This window comes from Carcharhinus amblyrhynchos, chromosome 5 (genome assembly GCF_965287045.1).
Source record: "Carcharhinus amblyrhynchos chromosome 5, sCarAmb.v2.hapA, whole genome shotgun sequence".
Taxonomy (NCBI): Eukaryota; Metazoa; Chordata; class Chondrichthyes; order Carcharhiniformes; family Carcharhinidae; genus Carcharhinus; species Carcharhinus amblyrhynchos.
In genome coordinates this window covers 53,264,507-53,282,751 of record NC_137328.1, presented here as the reverse complement: position 1 = coordinate 53,282,751, position 18,245 = coordinate 53,264,507, and the positions used below count along the sequence as shown (strand labels likewise).

General features: G+C 40.3%; 1 protein-coding gene across 7 annotated transcripts in view; it reads left to right on the top strand.

The window, feature by feature from the left end:
• The window catches only part of ercc6l2 (excision repair cross-complementation group 6-like 2), a 94,736-nt gene that overhangs the window by 7,479 nt on the left and 69,012 nt on the right, over positions 1-18,245 (top strand). For all 7 annotated transcript variants that reach the window (XM_080188789.1, XM_080188791.1, XM_080188790.1 and 4 more), the window contains exons 5-10: positions 1,784-1,977; positions 3,597-3,758; positions 6,932-7,139; positions 8,465-8,605; positions 10,529-10,645; positions 16,053-16,172. In XM_080188789.1, the coding sequence (XP_080044915.1) occupies positions 1,784-1,977; positions 3,597-3,758; positions 6,932-7,139; positions 8,465-8,605; positions 10,529-10,645; positions 16,053-16,172 (942 nt within the window). The remainder of the gene's footprint in view (positions 1-1,783; positions 1,978-3,596; positions 3,759-6,931; positions 7,140-8,464; positions 8,606-10,528; positions 10,646-16,052; positions 16,173-18,245) is intronic.

Sequence of the window (18,245 nt, the reverse complement as noted above, 5' to 3'; positions counted from 1 at the left end):
CCCTGTTATAATATGTTGAATAACAATTTTTCTCTATGGCAGGTGTTACGCTAACTGGTCTATAGTTTCCTGCTTTCTGTCTCCCTCCCTTTTTGAATAAAGGAATTACATTAGCTATTTTCCAATCTAGTGGAATCTTCTCCGAATCTAGTCAATTTTGGAAAATTAAAATCAACATATCAACTATCTGCCTGACCCCTTCTTTTAAAACCCTAGGATGAGGCCCATCAGGACTTCTTCATTGTGAAGGTGGATACAGTCTACCTTATTTAGAAGATGAGGTATAGCATATATATCTAAAAGATATTTCTTCAACATGTAAGTGGGATGACAAATTCCAGCTGTTTACACGGGTAGACATTTCTTAGATAACATGCAACTATCTTCTAACTGCACCTTGAGTGAAATAGAGATAATGTTTCAAGCCCAATGTAACTCTTAAGAATCTCAATGGATTGAACGTCAACTGTGTTTTTCTCTCTCCACAGATGCTATCAATCTTGCTGAGTTTTTTCAACACTTTGGACAGAATTTGCCCATCCTGCTTGCCACGGGAATCGTAGCAGGCAGGACATGGGCCATGCAAAGGTCTGGTGACTTTTGTTGGGATTATGCGGCCTTGGGGCGCATATGGCTGGAAAATCCCATCCTTGTTTTGTTTCTTGCATTTGCAGTAATTTTTAGACAACTTTAATTTTAGACAATTCATACATTCTAATATACTGGTAGTGTCTGATTTAATCTGGCTTTCAAAATTCACGTTGGGCAGCCATGTTTACCAGTTATTGGAAAGCCCAACAGGAAATTTTAGGTGACGATAGCTTTGGGAGAAAAATGAATGCTTTTACAGCACTGCTTAAGGGCCAGGAGGTGCAAGAGTACTTTTCTCCCAAACCATTAAGTTTCCCAGCGCCTTATCCAAAGATTCAAATCTACCTGACTCTGCAGCCTGCTCCAAAGTGTATTCTGCCTGACTGAAAACCAAGCTGGCTTTTAAATAGTGAGTCCATTAGTTAAGACCTCGCAGCATGTGGGGAAATTGAGACTTCTAGATATTTTGTCTGAAACCCCACAACCTTCCCACACCCAGCTTCATTACTGTTAATAACATCTCCTGTATCATTTCGGGTGCAAGAAAAATAACCAAAATTTACCAAAGCTCTCAACATATTTCAGTCATTTCATCTGATAAGTCATCCTATTATTTTAATCCTGGATTATCGCTGGACTTTCCCCAAAGCCAGGATATTCTTCCGAAGGTAGGACACCCAAGTCTGAACACTGAATTCCATCTAGATCTGAATAACTCCAGTTATTTAATGTGTTATGATGTCTCTTGTGTTGCCAGCATCCAATTAGCTTTTCTATCACCTTTTGCACTTATCCAGGTAAGTTTTACTGATTTATGTACCTGGCATTCTGAATTCCTTTTTTTTCATTTTCTTCAATTGTGTTTTGTGATCTGCTACTATTTCAAAGTATACTGCATCATATTTGGTTATCTTAAACTGCCCACAGACTTCATTTGGCAATCTTTTCTCAATTCACCAAAATTCCTGAAGCAGCATCATGTGCAACCAACTCTCCCCCCCCCCATCATGCACCTTTTGAAAAATCGGTATATATTACATTTTGACTATCTTCTGTATGAAACTGGAAGTTCTGTCAAGAACTTTTATCAGATTAGTTGGTCATAACTTGCTTTCCATGGTACCATGATGATTTTCCCTAATCAGTTTTCCAACAATGGACCTAAAACTTGTCTTTTTTTCTTCTTTTGAAGATTTTCCTCATAATTGCTCCTTTGTCTGTGCTGTATAACTGGAAGGATGAACTGGACACTTGGGGTTATTTTAGAGTCTGTATCCTGCATGGCAACCAGAAAGACCATACTCTCAGTTGCATTCGACGGAAGAAGTGCGAGATCACCCTGACAACCTATGAAACAGTCCGCCTCTGTCTAGATGATATCAATTGGTAATTGATTTATGGTACAATGTATTTAAAATTGAATTGCACTGAAATAAATTATTTGTGGAATTTAGTTTTGTGGTTTGGTAGAATGGGGTAGCAGATTGTTATCCAATTAGCTGCTTGATGTACTGCTTCCAGAAAAAATGATTCAGAGGCTGATCCACATGAGATCCATTTTGCCCATGTATAAACTATTATTTCCTTCGTTAGTCAGGGGATTAAAGTCTTGATAAAAAAACAAGATTTTCTTCTGATAAACAAATGCTTTCATTCCAGCGCCAAAGCAGAAACCAGCATCATCAGCATGATCAATGGAGAATACATTTGTAGTTTTTATTCCACACATAATGATAGCTACTGTAATAAGCATGGCTCACATTTGTATCTGCCAGGTCTTTGTGGTTTATTCTAAATACAGGATAAGCTAAAGTGAATTAAGAACAGAGTTGTAAAAGGTGGAGTAAGAACATAAAATGGTGGAAATTCTCAACAGGTCAGAAAGCAGCTGTGGAGAGAGAAACACTCAATGTTTCAGGTCGCTGACCTTTGATTAGGACTGAGAAAAGTTGTAAATGTGATTGATTGTAAGCATGTGTAAAAGAATGAAAGGGAAGATCTGATAGATGGCGGGCAGGTCAGGCTAAATGGCAAATAGCTGGTGGTGTATGGTTAACGGAAGCGGTAAAAGAACAAATGAAAGAACAGAGACCAAAAGATGTAGCTAGAGGAGATATGAATGGCAGAATGATGACTTGCTGCAATCTGAAAGGAAAAGCAAGAAAAACTGTAACCTGCAAAGTAACAGGAAACAAAATGAGGACTGAGATTACTTACTGCAACTGTTGAATTCAACGTTGAGTCCAGAAGACTATAAAGTGCCTGATTTGAAATATGAAGTATTGTTATTTGAGCTCTGAGCTTTATTGCAACACTGCGGGAATCCGAAAACGGATTACTGAGAGAGCAAGGTGGAGAATTAATGACTGGTCATGCTTGTGAACTCATTATAGTTGAGGAGTGATAATTCTTGTACAATTAAGATAGCTGTGTTTGAGTGACAAGACAATCCCAAGATTCTGAAATTTGGTTGGAAGTCAGGCTTTTGACAGCAGTGGGCTGATTGGCATATTTTCAGGTAATGTTCAACATGAATTATTTTGAGGTTTAAACTTTATCTTTCTTAGAGACAAAGATATGTTTTTTAAACAGCCTAATAATTTGCTGTGACATCCAAAGTTTATTAATACTTGAACAACAAATTTTAAAAGAAATGAAAACAAGTGCTGGAAATACTTGGTAGATCTGGTGCTAGCATATGTAGAGAGAGAAATAGTTAACATTTTGAATCCAATATGACTTTTCATCAGAGCTCAGAAGAATCACATTAGAGACAACATTAACAATAGCATGTTCCAAGTCCAGAAGAGAGCAGAATAATTAACAACTTATTTTAGTCTTGACCCCAGTTGTGAAGGAGTTTGCTCCATCAATATTTGTAGAATTGACTTGCTACTGTTCTGGGATTTATTTATTAATTTGGCCTGTGCTGCCAGCGGAGTGAAGAAAATGTTAACAGTTTCAGTATTATGTTAAATGTGGTTAATTTTCCATTTCTTGAACAGTATTGAATGGTCTGCAGTGTTTGTAGATGAAGCCCATAAGATAAAGAATCCTAAAGCTCAGATCACACAAGCTTTGAAGTCCCTGAAGTGCAAGGTTAGAATTGGGCTGACTGGAACCATTCTGCAGAACAATATGGATGAGTTATGGTGCGTCATGGACTGGTAAGCTATGTAATTATCCCAGTTAAGCTAATGAAATGTCTGAGTGGAAACTTAGAGCAAGAAATGTGCCAGTCAGTCACTGAAATAGAAGTTGACCAGTCAACTTGCAGCACTTAGTCTATTCATTTTCTTCCCAAGTGGCCATAAGTCACAGCAAAAGGCAACTGTTAGAAGGATAAATGACTCTAGAATTTGACCCTAGCAGTCGCCAGGTGCACAGAAGGATGTGAGAAAGTTGTACTGGCAGTTCCAGGATTAAAATTGTGAGCCACCTGTCCCCATTTCAGTTGCTTACAGTTGTAAGCAATTTCCCATAGCCTGAAGAATATGCTAACATCCCAAGGTCAACAAAGCAGCAGTGAAAGCTCTACTTACAGGAGGCAGAGTCCCAAGTGACTTATGGGTGAGAGGTTTTATCACCTGCATTCTGTGCATGCACATTTACACTGACATTCAGTATTGAGCTGCAGCAGCTCCAGATTAACTATTTGGGCCACTGATCTATTGATGCAGAATGTTTGTACCTAGATAAATGTGACCAAAAAAACATGAAAAGACACGACACAAAAATGTGTTTTTCTCCAGTAATCCTGGTTAAACATGGAAATGCTGTTTAAATGCTTACCATGTTCCCTTGGTCATTATGTTCTGGTCTGATAAGAATTTAAATGCAGTTTACAAAGAAGTACATTTATTTTGAATATCAATTAATCTCATGATTATTGGCCATGATCTTCTTCAACCTATCTCCTATTTATGCAGCCACCTTGTCACATCCTGCTCCCTTCAAAATAAAACTAAACGATATGGAAATAAAATTGGTAGATTCTGTTGTTTGGGTGCTATGGGTGCTGTTTGGAGTCCGTAATGGCGTCCGCAGCACACGCTGAGACATTTGGAGTGAATCAGGCTTGGCACCATATTGGTGAAAGTGTTAGTGTCTCTGAATGTTGAGCCTCAGGAATTATGAAGGCAAACAGGATTTTACACCAACAGCACCATTTTGGAGCTCAAAGCTCCAGCTAGCATACATTATTTACCTTGCACAGCTGATCATACATTTAGCAGCAGGAAGGACTGCCTACTGGTACCAAAGGAACCATTAACTAATTACAGTTTAATTGCTGGTTGCTTTCCTCTAGACGTTGCTCCGATTCTCTAAATGCTTGGTGTTTTTGAAAGTTCATTAAAAATTTAAGATATGTGATCTCACTAGCTCGCTGCTACTGTCATCAGCATGGCAAACTGGGACAATAGCATGAGCCAAAAATTGCTAGGATGGAAAATCCACTCGGCACTTCTGACTGAAGATGGTTACAAATAAGATATAAGGTCATAAGATATAGAAGTAGAATTAGGCTCTTCAATCCATTGAGTCTGCTCTGCCACTTTGTTGTGTCTGATGTGCTCCTCGTTCCTATTTTCCTGCCTTCTCCACATAGCCCTTCAACCATTACCAATTAAAAATCTGTCTACCTCCTCAAATGTACTCACATCCCAGCATCCACTGCCATTTTGTGATAGCAAATTCCACAGATTCACAATCATTTGGGAGGAGTAGTTTCTCCTCAATTCTTTTATATTTGCTACTGTTTATCCTAAGGCTATGACCTGTCATCCTAGAATGCCCCTCAAGAAGAAACATCCACTCCATGTCTACTTTATCCATACCTTTTATCATCTTGTGTACCTCAATTTAACCTCCCCTCGTTCGTCTAAATTCCAGAGAGTACAGGCCTAAACTGTTCAGTCTCTTCATATGACATCTCTGGAATCAATCTAGTGAACCTCCTGTGAACTGCCTCCAATGCCACTTGCCTCATCTTTTCCTCAAATTTCCACATCTTTCCTCAAATAAGAGGACCAAAACTGCACAATACTCCAGGTGCGGCCTCACCTGGAATATACAAGGCATACAATGCCTTGTATAGTCGCAACAATACTTCCTGATCTTTATATTCTATTCCTTTAGCTATAAATGCTTCAGCTTTGTTTTTTTTGCATGGATGAGCTGGGCTTTCCCGCAATTGAGATTGGGGATATTTGTGTAGCTTTCTGCTCCCATTTGTTATTTAGTTGTCCATCACAATTCATGGCTGAAATGGCAGGACTGCAGAGTTTAGATCTGATCCATTGGTTGAGGGATTCCTTAGCTCTGTCTGCCACTTCTGTTTCTGCCATTTGATTGTTAGTCCTGTGTAATTTTACCAGGTTGATGCCTTATTTTTAGGTATACCTAGTGTTGCATCTGACAGCCTTCCTACACTCTTCATTGAACCTGAGCTGATCCCTGGCTTGATGGTAATGGTAGAGTGGGGGATATTCCATTTGGTACAAATAAGGAGGACTTTGGACAGTTGATAGACCTGTGTTTACCGTTATTTTTTCTGATACCTAGGTTGATGCTAGTCCATCCAGTTTTCTTCATTTTCATAGCAGTTTTTCAGGGCTATTTCAATTGGCCTTTAAGATTCAACCATCAGTCATCATTAGAGTCCAGATTTGCAAATTTAAATTCCACTAGCTGCTGTGATGGGGTTTGAACCTGTGTCCCTCGAGCATGATCCTGGGTCTCGGGATCACTAGTCCGGTGATGTTACCACTATACTGCTGCTTCTTCACATGATTCCTGACCATCTGATTGATCACCATGATTATCTGCTCCCACTACCTTTTGCAGCATATATCTGGAGGGCCTTCTGACCCCTGCAAATACAAAACAACTCACCTCCTATCAACCAGTTTTCAAGACCTGTGCTCTACCGTTGGAGATGGAACGTGTGCACTCCCAAGTTCCACCATTATTCAGTGTTTCACAGTTCAGACTCACTTTCTCCACAACTGGCAGGAGGAACCACAGTGCCTTTACCATAAAAAGGTGCCATAAATGCTACTCACAATATTAGCCCTTTCTTAGACTTTCACCCAGTTCAATAGCACTTTTAGCAGGGAATTGTAGTTTAATTTTTTGAATTGTCAGGGTGAAGAAAGAGTATCAACCGAAACTATAGAATTTTCCTCGAAAGTGTTGCCTTCAAGTAAAAATCTTAATGAAGGCAATAAGGCATAAAGTACAGAAGTAGCTTGTAATAATTGAATTTGTAAATTATTGCTTGATGTGGTTTTTATTTGAAGATGATAATGAAATTATTCTGAATTCTTTATACTTGTAGGGCAATACCAGGTTGCCTGGGCAACAGAGCTCGTTTTAAGGAAGAGTTTTGCAATCCGATTGAATTTGGCCAGAGGCACACAGCAACCAAAAGAGAACTAGCTGTTGGACGAAAGTCCATGCGACGATTAGCGAAATGCATGTCCTTTTGGTTTCTGAGACGTACAAAAGCTCTCATCAGTGATCAGCTGCCAAAGAAAGATGACCGGGTAATGAAGTACTCTCTGCTATTGTTTTGTACTCCTGAACAAATTATAAGAAATTAAGTCACATCAACTGTACAGATCTTCACTGTGCACTAGACTTGCTTCAGGGCCCACTGACTTAACTTTATGGTGATTTCCTCCATTGAGTCTTCTCTGCTAACCTTCCATAGTCTTTGGGGTGTTCAAGCAAATCTCAGTTGTGTCATGTGAATTTGGCTATCATATTCCTAAAATAAGCAGTACTGGTTACCTCTTTAAGTGGAGCTTCCCATTCACTGATACATCTCAACTGTCTTATGGCCATACTAGAAACCTAATCAAATACACACACTTTCTCAGACACAGACTTTAGTAGAAACTAGCTATCATTGTAATTGATCTTTGATTTCCTTATGTTCATAATTTAGTTCTGACTAGTACTTCTGACTCTACTTTCTCAGAAGACTAAGGAAATTTGGCATGTCAGTTACAATTGTCACCAAGTTTTACAGATGCACAATAGAAAGCATTCTTTCTGGTTGTATCACAGCTTGGTATGGCTCCTGCTCTGCCCAAGACAGCAAGAAATGACTAAGGGTCATGAATGAAGCCCAGTCCATCACGCTAACCAGCCTCCCAGTTGACTCTGTCTGCACTTTCCACTGCCTCGGAAAAGCAGCCAGCATAATTAAGGACCCCATGCATAAGAGCATAAGAAATAGGAGCAGGAGTAGGCCATCCAGCCCTTCGAGCCTGCCCCGCCATTCAATAAGATCATGGCTGATCTGTCGTGGCTCAGTTCCACTTTCCCGCCCTCTCCCCATAACCCTTAATCCCCTCTCCTGTCAAAAACCCATCAACCCGCGTCTTAAAAATATTTAGCGAGGCAGCCTCCACCACTTCAACGGGCAGAGAATTCCAGAGATTCTCTCTTCCACTTTCTTTTGTCAGGAAAAAGATAGAAAAGACTGAGGTCACGTTCCAACCAACTCGAGAACAGCTTCTTCCCTGCTGCCATCAGACTTTTGAATGGATCTACCTTGCACTAAATCAAATCTTCTCTGCACCCTAACAATGACTGTAACACATTCTGCACTCTCTCGTTTCCTTCTCAATGAATGGTATGCTTTGTATAGTGTGCAAGAAACAATACTTTTCACTGTATACTAATAGGTGACTATAAATCAAATCCAATTAAAGTGTAGAAATAAAATGTACTATCCTCATATAATCTGCTGATACCTAAGGTTAGTTGCCCAAACTGATTATCAGTAGTTTGACTGACTCTATCAAAAGATGGAGAAAATAGCTCTGAATTCCCAATTTTGAAATGTTTTTGTTGTTCCCAGGTGATATACTGCTCTCTGACAGAGTTCCAAAAGGCAGTATATAAGGCAGTGTTGGAGACAGAGGACATAAAGTTGGTTCTGCGTGGCTGGAATCCGTGTGATTGCAACAGTGGCCAAAAAAGGAAAAACTGCTGTTATAAGGTTAGTCGTTTAGCAAACCGTATAGAGGTTCATTTTGGAGAATAATTCAGAGACTCATTGCTGTGTTCTGTAAACTTGAGTTACATTAGTATGATGAATATAAAACCTGTTTTTTTAGTAAATCTAAATTTTCTAAGTAATTTCTATGTTAATTTCATCTATACACATTCTATCCATTTTGAAAAGAGAAGCATCGGCCTGTTTTTAATCCATTCAAAACCCAGTCATCAAGTTCAAATTAGGTCCTTACTGTTTGAAATCAACTTGCATGTAAACACAAGGTTAAAGCAAATGCTCTGTCTGTTGTACTTCGATGGGTGATGAGCCCTGCAATTGTAGCAGCAAACATAAAATTAATTGCATAAAGCAGCACATATTCTGATCGGAGTTCAAGCTACTGTGCTGAATTTCAAACCATTCATTTGTTACTTTAGGGCATTAAAAGTAGTGGACGTTCCAGAAGGTGACCCCTACTTGGCAATTGCTCAATGTTCTGACTTAGCTAGTTTCTTAAGTAGATAAACACTGCTGGTTTTGAAATGTATATTTTTGGCTGGGCTTTTTCTGCTCGTCAAGGCAAGGGGTGTCAGTGCTACTGAATGGAACACTTTTTAACTTTTGGCAGCCAGTGTGAGAATTAAATCTGGGTCAGGAATAGCACAAATTTGTTTGAGTAAAGCTCCCTCTGTTCTACCACAGAACTGTGGTTTAACCCCGTAGCAGTGCATTAAGACACTTCCATTTCCCACCCATTATTGCAATCTCTTCAATTTTGGTAAAGAATTATGGGCAATTTAGTGCTATGACCAGATTCTGACAAGAACACAATTTCGTAGAATCGTAGAATCTTACAGTGCAGAAGGAGGCCATTTGGCCCACCAAGTCTGCACCAACCACAATTCCACCCAGGCCCTATCCCCGTAACCCCATGCATTTATCCTTGCTAGACCCCTGATAGTAAAGGGCAATTTAACATGGCCAATCCACCTAATGCCCACATCTTTGGATTGTGGGAGGAAATCCACACAGACGTGGGGCAAATGTGCAAACTTCACACAGACAGTGACCCAAACCTGGAGTCAAACCCGGGTCCCTGGTGCTGTGAGGCAGCAGTGCTCATGCAAACCTGAAAGCTGACAGTCTGGCGAGTTCAGACTCCATGCAAGTGAAGGGCAGTATAGGAACCCATTCTTCTCTTTCCTCCATAAAGCTACTGTACATCATCTAAGCTCAGTTGATATCACCAACACTGTGAGCTCCAAGTGTGTGGTTCAAACCTCACCCCAGGAACTGCGTACATAATCTAGTCTGATGGTCCAGAGCTGTACTGAGGGAATGCTGTTGGAATTCACTTCCTTTGGATGAGATGATGAGCTGTCTCCCTATCTTGGTTGTTCAGGTAAACACTAACAATCCCATGGTACTATTAGAAAAACGGAAGTTCTGGTGACCTGGAAAAAGTTCTTCCATTAACCAAGCTTATTAAAAAAGAGCTTTGCTAGTCTTTCAGTTAATTAATCTTGCAATGCTAAATACCACTGCAGTATGAGACTACATCACCAAACTGTGTTTCCTTTATGGCAAGTGTCCTGTGACTTGTTTTCTTAATCAAGTCTTTCTCTTAATTGTGGCAACATCGCTCAATTCAGAGAGTTGTTGGATTACCTTAATTGGATTAAAAGCCAAGTGCAGAAATGGAATGAAAATTGCAACTCTGTTAGGGAAAGCTGCCACTGATTATGAAACATTTGTTAATAATGAAGTTCTGAACACATTTTTGCAGAGGTGGGAGTCACCTGGATAAACCATGGAATCATAAATTCTAAGTTGAGCTCTCAGAAACTGTTAAATCGAGAATTGGAACGATTTGACCTATTTGTTTTCATATATACTGAGTACATTTTAATGCTTTTACTTTTGCAGCAAAATCAAGATGGTTCTACAGTACGGCAAATTTATTTTAGTTACTTGGCCATCCTCCGTAAGATATCCAATCATGTTGCACTCCTGCAGCCTGATGAGAACACCAGCAAAATGCAGGTAATTCTTTGAATCTCATTATTGAATTAAAAAAAAATCAGTTTCCTTTTAGATTCCCTTGATAGCACTCTTACCTCTTGAGTCAGAAGGTTTGAGTTGAAGCCCCCCAACCCTGCCACATTAAATATTTGAACACATAGTTGAGATTGACACTTCACTGCAATACCAATGGAGCGCTGCACTACTAACATTGCTGTTTTCAGGTGTGTTGTTAAACCAAACCTACATTTCTCTTGCATGGATGTAAAAGATTCATTGCACCATTAAAGGAAAGATTCCAGAGTTTTCTCAGGGTATGGAGGGATGTGGGCCAAATGAAGGCAATTGGGACTAGTTTAGGGGTTTCTTTAAAAAAAAAGGGTGGCATGGACAAATTGGGCCGAAGAGCCTGTTTCCATGGTGTAAACGTCTATGAATCTATGGACAATGTTTATTCCTCAAAAAACAGATGGCCTGGTCTTTTATTTCAGTATTCTTTATGGGGCCTTGTTGTGCACTTATTGGCTGATATCTTTCCTATATTACAAGAGTGACTATGCTTTGGAAGTATTTCATTGTTGCCAAATTCTTTGGGATATCTAAGGTAATGAAATGTAAGCTCTTATCAGGCTTCCCTGAGAAGTAAGCTAATGAGTGTCTCTTTTGGGACATTGATCCCTAATTTTAATCTTTTGACGTGCCAGCAAAAATGCCAGCTGCAAAAAAAATTGCCTAACCAGTCATTTAAAGACTGGAGGTTTCATTAAAAGCTGTAAAAAAAAAAATCATTATGCATCTCCTTTAATTACAATATATTTAACTCGGTTTCTTGTCACCCTGTATGAGCTAATGCCTAGAATCGTCTCATGGTTTGTGTTGAATCCAGAAAGACTAGTGGTCAAAAATTACAATACAAATGATCTCTGTCTCATGTTTTGTAAATTATTTGAAGGAAGGAGATCCAACCATCAAATTGTCATCAGGCTCTGGCCAGAAGATAAGTGTAATGGAGATAACAACTTACGAGGGGAACTTGAAAAGAGAGAGAGACGATGGGGAGGATGGAAACTGTGGATGGGAGAGAGAGCAAAAATCTCGGGGAAGAGAGAGAGACTGCAGTGGGAGAGGAACAGTGATAAATTACGATGGGGGAGAGAAAAACAGTGTGGAGAAGAGAAAGAGGAACTGTGATGGAGAGAGAGAATGAGAGACACTGCAGGGAAAGAAAGTAAGCAATTGGGGATGAGCAATCGACAGTGGAGAGAGTGAGCAAGTGATTAGGGGCAGGGGGAATGTGAAAGAATGGGAGAGATTGTAGTGGGTGAGAGTGAGTGCAGCGGAGTGAACAACTGCAGGAGAGAGACAGTCTGAGACACTACAGAGGAGAGAACGTGTGCAAGTGAGACACATTGGAGGTGGAAAGACTGCGAAGGAAGGAAGAAAGAAATTGCAGGGATGGGAAAGACCATGACTGCAGGGGTACAAGCGACTGGTAGGAAACAGAGAGAGTAGGAGAGACTACAGGGTTGAAGGCTGCAGTGAGGGAGACAGCAAGCAATTGTAGTGCAGTGAGAGAGACAGACTGGAGTGACTACAGGGGGAAATAGGCTGAGAATGTGGGGGAGTCTCATGTATTGCAAGTTTTGTCTGGTTCTCATCAGTTTGACTGAGAAAGCAATAAAGAACAATTGCAATATTAATCACCTGCTGTGTCTACTGATGTACTGTACCAGGGCCAAAAACAGCAAGAGACTGCAGATGGCAGTGAGGGAGGAATTGCCAACTATTGTACCCAATTCCAAGATGGTAGAAATTGTGCGATTTCCACCATCTTCATTTGCATGCTGTAGTCATATGGCTTGTGCACATTGCTGCTACGATGTCTCTCATCTCCAGAAAACCCATTCTGAAATGAAAAAAATGATTCAGGCCAAGGAGATTGATAAAGAATTGAAAAATCCTTGAAAATGGAATGGTTGGAACAAAAATAAATGACCGTGATTGTGGAGCAATGGATCTACGTTAGCTGACCTTGTAAGAAAACTCAAGACAACAGGCAAAATGTATTGCAAAACAGCAAATGCTGGAAAAACTCAGCAGGTCTGGCAGCATCTGTAGGGAGCGAAAAAATATATTGTTTGCTTTGCTCGATAGAATTGATTTTAGAACAAGTACGTTTTAAAGCAACATATCGTTTGAAGAAGTGCCAATCAAAGTTCGATGGCCTGAGGACCAACATCCATTGACTCTGTCTACATTTTCCAATGCCTCGAAAAAGCAGCCAGCATAATTAGGGACCCCATGCAACCCACATGTTCTCTCTTCCGTCAGGAAAATGATACATAAGTCTGAGGTCAGGTACCAACGGACTCAAGAATAGCTTCTTCCATGCTGCCATCAGACTTTTGAATAGACCTACCTTGCATTAAACTGATGTTTCTTTACACCCTAGCTATGTCTGTGACACTACATTCTGCACTGTCTCATTTCCTTCTCTATTAATGGTATACTTTCTATAGCATGCAAGAAACAATATAGTTCACTTTATACAAGTGACAATAATAAATCAAATCAAAATCTGTGACCCAGGGATGATGATTTTGCATTATTTCAGGCAGAAGCTACTTAGGTATTTCTGATTAGATTTCTTCATGTATATTTGGTAAAGTATTTTGCGTTCTCAAACAAGTACTGACAGTAATGATGCTGCAACAAGTGCTGTGAGCACTTTTCAAGACCTGTGCACCTAGTGTCAAAGAAGCTGACCACCCCTTCCACTCTCAAACTAGTTGTCTTTCCAAGTTGCCACTGCTGAAGCAGTAGTTTTTACTTTCACTGTGGATCATTCTCTGCTATTTATGATGACGCTTCAGACAACAGCTGTTGCACAACACTTGGCAAAGGACCAGAAGACATTGAATTGCTGAAGAAAGATGGCACGAGTGCCTGATACTGCAAAAGTCCACGTACTTCATTTTGTGTCGTGTGAGAGCCAAAGACTGGTTTGGAAACTCATTTCAGAACAGTTGCTTCACGTTTGCTGCTAAATAATGGGACAGTTCTCGCAATGCACACAATACAGCCAAGGCCTTTGGCAAATCCTTCAGAGGCTTTTTTATTGGAGATGCTGTTGAATGATTGCTACAATGAGTGGTCTACAGGTCTTCAAGAGGAAAGGCACTATGTTTCTACGTTCATGGAATGTAGAAGCATTCATAAGAACATAGAACATAAGAAATAGGAGCAGGAGTAGGCCATCTAGCCCTTCGAGCCTGCCCCTCCATTCAATAAGATCATGGCTGATCTGTTCATTCATTCATTCATGGGCGGCACGGTAACACAGTGATTAGCACTGCTGCTTCACAGTTCCGGGGCCCTGGGTTTGATTCCTGGCTTCGGTCACTGTCTGTCTGTGTGGAGTTTGCACATTCTCCTCGTGTCTGTGTGGGTTTCCTCCGGGTGCTCCAGTTTCCTCCCACAGTCCAAAGATGTGCAGGATTAGGTTGATTGGCTATGCTAAAATTGTCCCTTAGTGTCCTGAGATGTGTAGGTTAGTGGGTAAATAAGGGGGTAGGGCCAAGGTGGATGCAGATTTGATGGGCCAAATGGCCTCTTTCTGCATTGTAGGGATTTTATTCTATTCTATGAATTCAAGTTCAAAATGCCAGTGTGTTATGTGCCCATTGATGGCTTAGTGATTTTACAGTAGGTACTTTGCAGCAGATGGATGTTTTGACTGTTTTATACTTTACCTTTATGGACGGGGATGAAAAGGTTCAAGGATCTTATAGACAAATCTATCACACAAGGAGTTTGTGAGACTGTTCAGTTGGAGATCGAGATAAACCAAAATGGCTAGTTCAAAAGATAGGAGACAATATATTGTATACAAATATTTCTACCAGAAGAAACAAACAAGAATGACCATGAGCGTGTACTGTGCAGTCCTTCCCCTTCTGAAGTAGTATGTGATTGCCTTTGAAAGTCAGGAACCAAAATTGCATGAGGAACAAAAGCTGTTACTAATTGGCTCCTTACTTGCTGCATAAAGCCTGAAGTGCTGAGTGAGGTGACATATAGAGCCAAGAAAATTATCTCTTTGACTGTTTCATCAGATATGTTTCCCTCTAGACAGATATTCTTCTGGGCTATTGCAGCAAAGCTTGATGCACAAAGTCCTAAAAGTCAGGTTACCAAAAAAATTCATAGAGCAGGTGCAGGAAGCCTACCTAGCTGCAGCAAAATCATTGTGGAAAAGATTCTCCGATAGCAATAAGTCAATCCCTAACTAAAATAACTCAGACTGCCTGCAAACAAAAAATACAATCACAGATGAGTAAAGTGGTGATTATCAGTTGCAAATACTTAAGCATCAGATTGATCAAGGCATTGAACACATGCATGAGATTAAATGTATGAAGGATAAAGAAATTCGCTGGTGACAAGTACACAATATTCTCAAAAGTTGTCAGATACTCCAGCTTTAGTGCTTGTTCAACTTAATGGGTGATGTTATCCATGCAATGACATGTAGGTTGGATATTTCAACATATTGTTCATTACAAACCATGTAATATGCACTCGGGGCACTCAAAGATTTCTTTTGAGGTTTATAAGGAGAATGGCATTCAATATGACCCAGTAAGAGCACCTTGTCTAGTAATCTCCAAAAAGGCAAGCCATCAGTACAGAGAAGAAACCAGGCTTGTATGAGGAATCTTCACTACAGTAGGACAAGTTACAGTTCCAAATACAGAAGCATGTGTCAAAAAGAAAAACAAAGGGGCCGTCAGAGCTGCAAAGAAATCTAGATCAGCGTATAATTCAGCTCTGTAGAAATGTTGAGTATCTACATTGTGACCTGAAAAGTGGTTTCATGATTGTTTTCTTTCCATATGTGAAACAGAGCTACATTTCAGGATCAAACAAGTTCTTGAATCCACTCTCTACAGTTCTGCACCCCTCTCCTGGACTTTCCTCCTCTCAGACACTGCTTCAAGCTAACCTCTTTGACCAAGCTTTAGATCATTGAAAGTAAAATCTTATGTGGCTGTGTCATATTCTGTTAAGGGAACTGGTTAGGAACACAGTTGAAGGTTATGAGGATATGAATATACACTGCTATAACATGACAACTGCTATATTCTAGTGAAAACAACATCTGAAAACGTTGTTTTAGATATTATTTGTTAAAGCACTACATTTAACCCCCAGGAATTCTACTTTAATGTAAGCTGAAAGCTGGATGAATTTGCATATTTTATATTGACTTTTGTGCGAATAGCTTAATCTCTGGGAAGGCAACAAGATTGGAGTTCATGGGAGAAGTTGTCTTCTCTCATTCCATACTTGTGTCAATGCTCTGATACGTAATGAGATTTTGATCACCAAGTTTAATTCCTATTTATGATTCTTGTCTTTGTTTAAGGCATCCACTGTCAGAAGAGTTTGTGAACAAGTATTTTGCAAATTTCCGGAGTTTGTACAGCAGAGCAAAGAAGCTGCTTTCACAACCATTTCTGATCCGAAATACAGTGGTAAAATGAAGGTAAGAATGCAAGTAAATGTTGCATAAATAAGTCCAATGATTCAATATTTGTTGAGTGAAAATGCAAATATTTCTAATTTTCAATTGTAAGAGCAAATTTTGCAAGTGTTCCATAAAGATGAACATGACAGAAGTTAGGAAATTTGAGGAAGGTGGTTTTGGATTGGTGATTAAAGAGGTAGGTCTTTAAGTGGAGTTTAAAGGCAAGGAGAGAGATAGTAAGGAGAAGGTTTAATTGTGGGACTGTACAAACTGCAGGCTGTGGAACTAAAAGTTGCAGAGAAGGGGAGTGCAAAGTGGAACGGCAGGCAATGTTTGCAGAAATTTAGGGCTGAATGAGGCTGCAAAGGTGGGGAACAGCAATGGCATGGATGGACATAAAGAATAGGGCTTAGTATAAATATGATGTGGATATGTTGTAGATAAATTGCAATTGTAAAGGAGAAAACCAATCAGGGGTTGGCAAGGAATGTCATGAAGTTTAAAGAGAAGCTTTTATTTCATCCAGGTTAGCTTGATCTAAGAGTTTGGTCTGAATTCAGCAGGCTAAGCTTGACTAAGCTGTGAGCCTTTTAAAATCCCATGGTTCATTCACAATTCACAGATGAGTCTCCCACCCAAACCCAGCAAACTCAGTACCTGGCTGGCATGTGAGATTTGGGCAGCAGGAGGCCCTTAGCAGCTTTTGTAGCTGCTTTGGTGGGCAGTTAATTGTATTGTAATTGAGTATCTAATGTGATGGGTATTAACTGGAGATTTATTTGTTCTCCTACAAGTAGGAGCAGATTGAAACTGGTTGTTGGGTTTGTAATGCATAGCTCTGTTCATGAAAGCTCATAACGTGTAAAAGATTAGGATCCAATTCTGCCCTTCACTGTCTGGCTTTCTGGACTGGAACATGGCAGCAGAGCAGAATTGCCTAAAGATGAAAGTTAGAAACTAAGAAAAATATTTCCGATCATGATCCAAAATCCTAGTGGCTATTGTGGAAATTGGTATAAAGTAAGTGCTTGATTATTCTCCGTTTAGTTACTGGAGCGTGCTATGGTGTCTCACATTGACTAGCAATAAGTTCAATAGTATTTGTTTGCCAGATGTCACCTGGTCTCGAAGGTGTTGACTATGCAGAGAGTTTGAATAAACTACGATTGTCTTCACTGAAAAGACGGAGGCTGAGGGGGGACCTGATAGAGATCTACAAAATTGTGAACGGCATAGAAAGGGTGGATAGTCAGAAGCTTTTTCTCAGGGTGGAAATGTCAATTCAAAGGAGCGCAGGTTCAAGGTTGGGGAGGGGGTGTTTGAGTGTCTGCATGAAAAACCTCTCCTGCATATCAGTGGTGGGTGAGGTGTGGGTGTGTGGTGAGTGCTTCCATCAAGAGTTCCTTTTCCACACCAAGTACCCCACCCACCCATCTCTGAGATTCCCCTTCCCTCGCTGTGAGCAGCAATCCCGGCCCACCAGACTTCAGGATTTTGAATTTAGGAACTGCTTATAGTCCTGGTCCTGGCCACTGGTGCTGCTGGGAGTACAGAGCTACTGGTCAATCAGATTGGCTGGCAACTCTGAGGCTCAGATAGAGGTCCTATGTCCAGCTAATTACTCCTCGAAGCATTAAATGGCTGTGTGTGTTGCCATGATTGTTGGGGTGTGCCCTCTGCTGACTCTTCAGGGACTGAAACCTCATCGTCTGTAAAATCCAACCCCAATTATCAGTGTGCAGAGAACTGCCCAGAGTAAAGAGGCAGGATCCTTGAAATGATATAATGCAGAAAATTTGGAGGAAGAGAATGAAGAGTCTGAACAAATTTTACTTGTCATTGAGTACAAGGGTGGCATGGTTGCACAACAGTTAGCATTGCTGCCTCACAGCTCCAGGGACCCAGGTTCAATACCAGCCTTGGATAACTGTCTGTGTGGAGTTTGCACATTCTCCCTGTGCCTTTGTGGATTTCCTCCACATGCTCCATTTTCCTCCCCCAAACCAAAGATGTGCAGGTTGAGTGGATTGGCCATGCTGAATTGCTCTTAGTGTCCCAAGAGACTAGATGGATTAGCCATGCTAAATATGT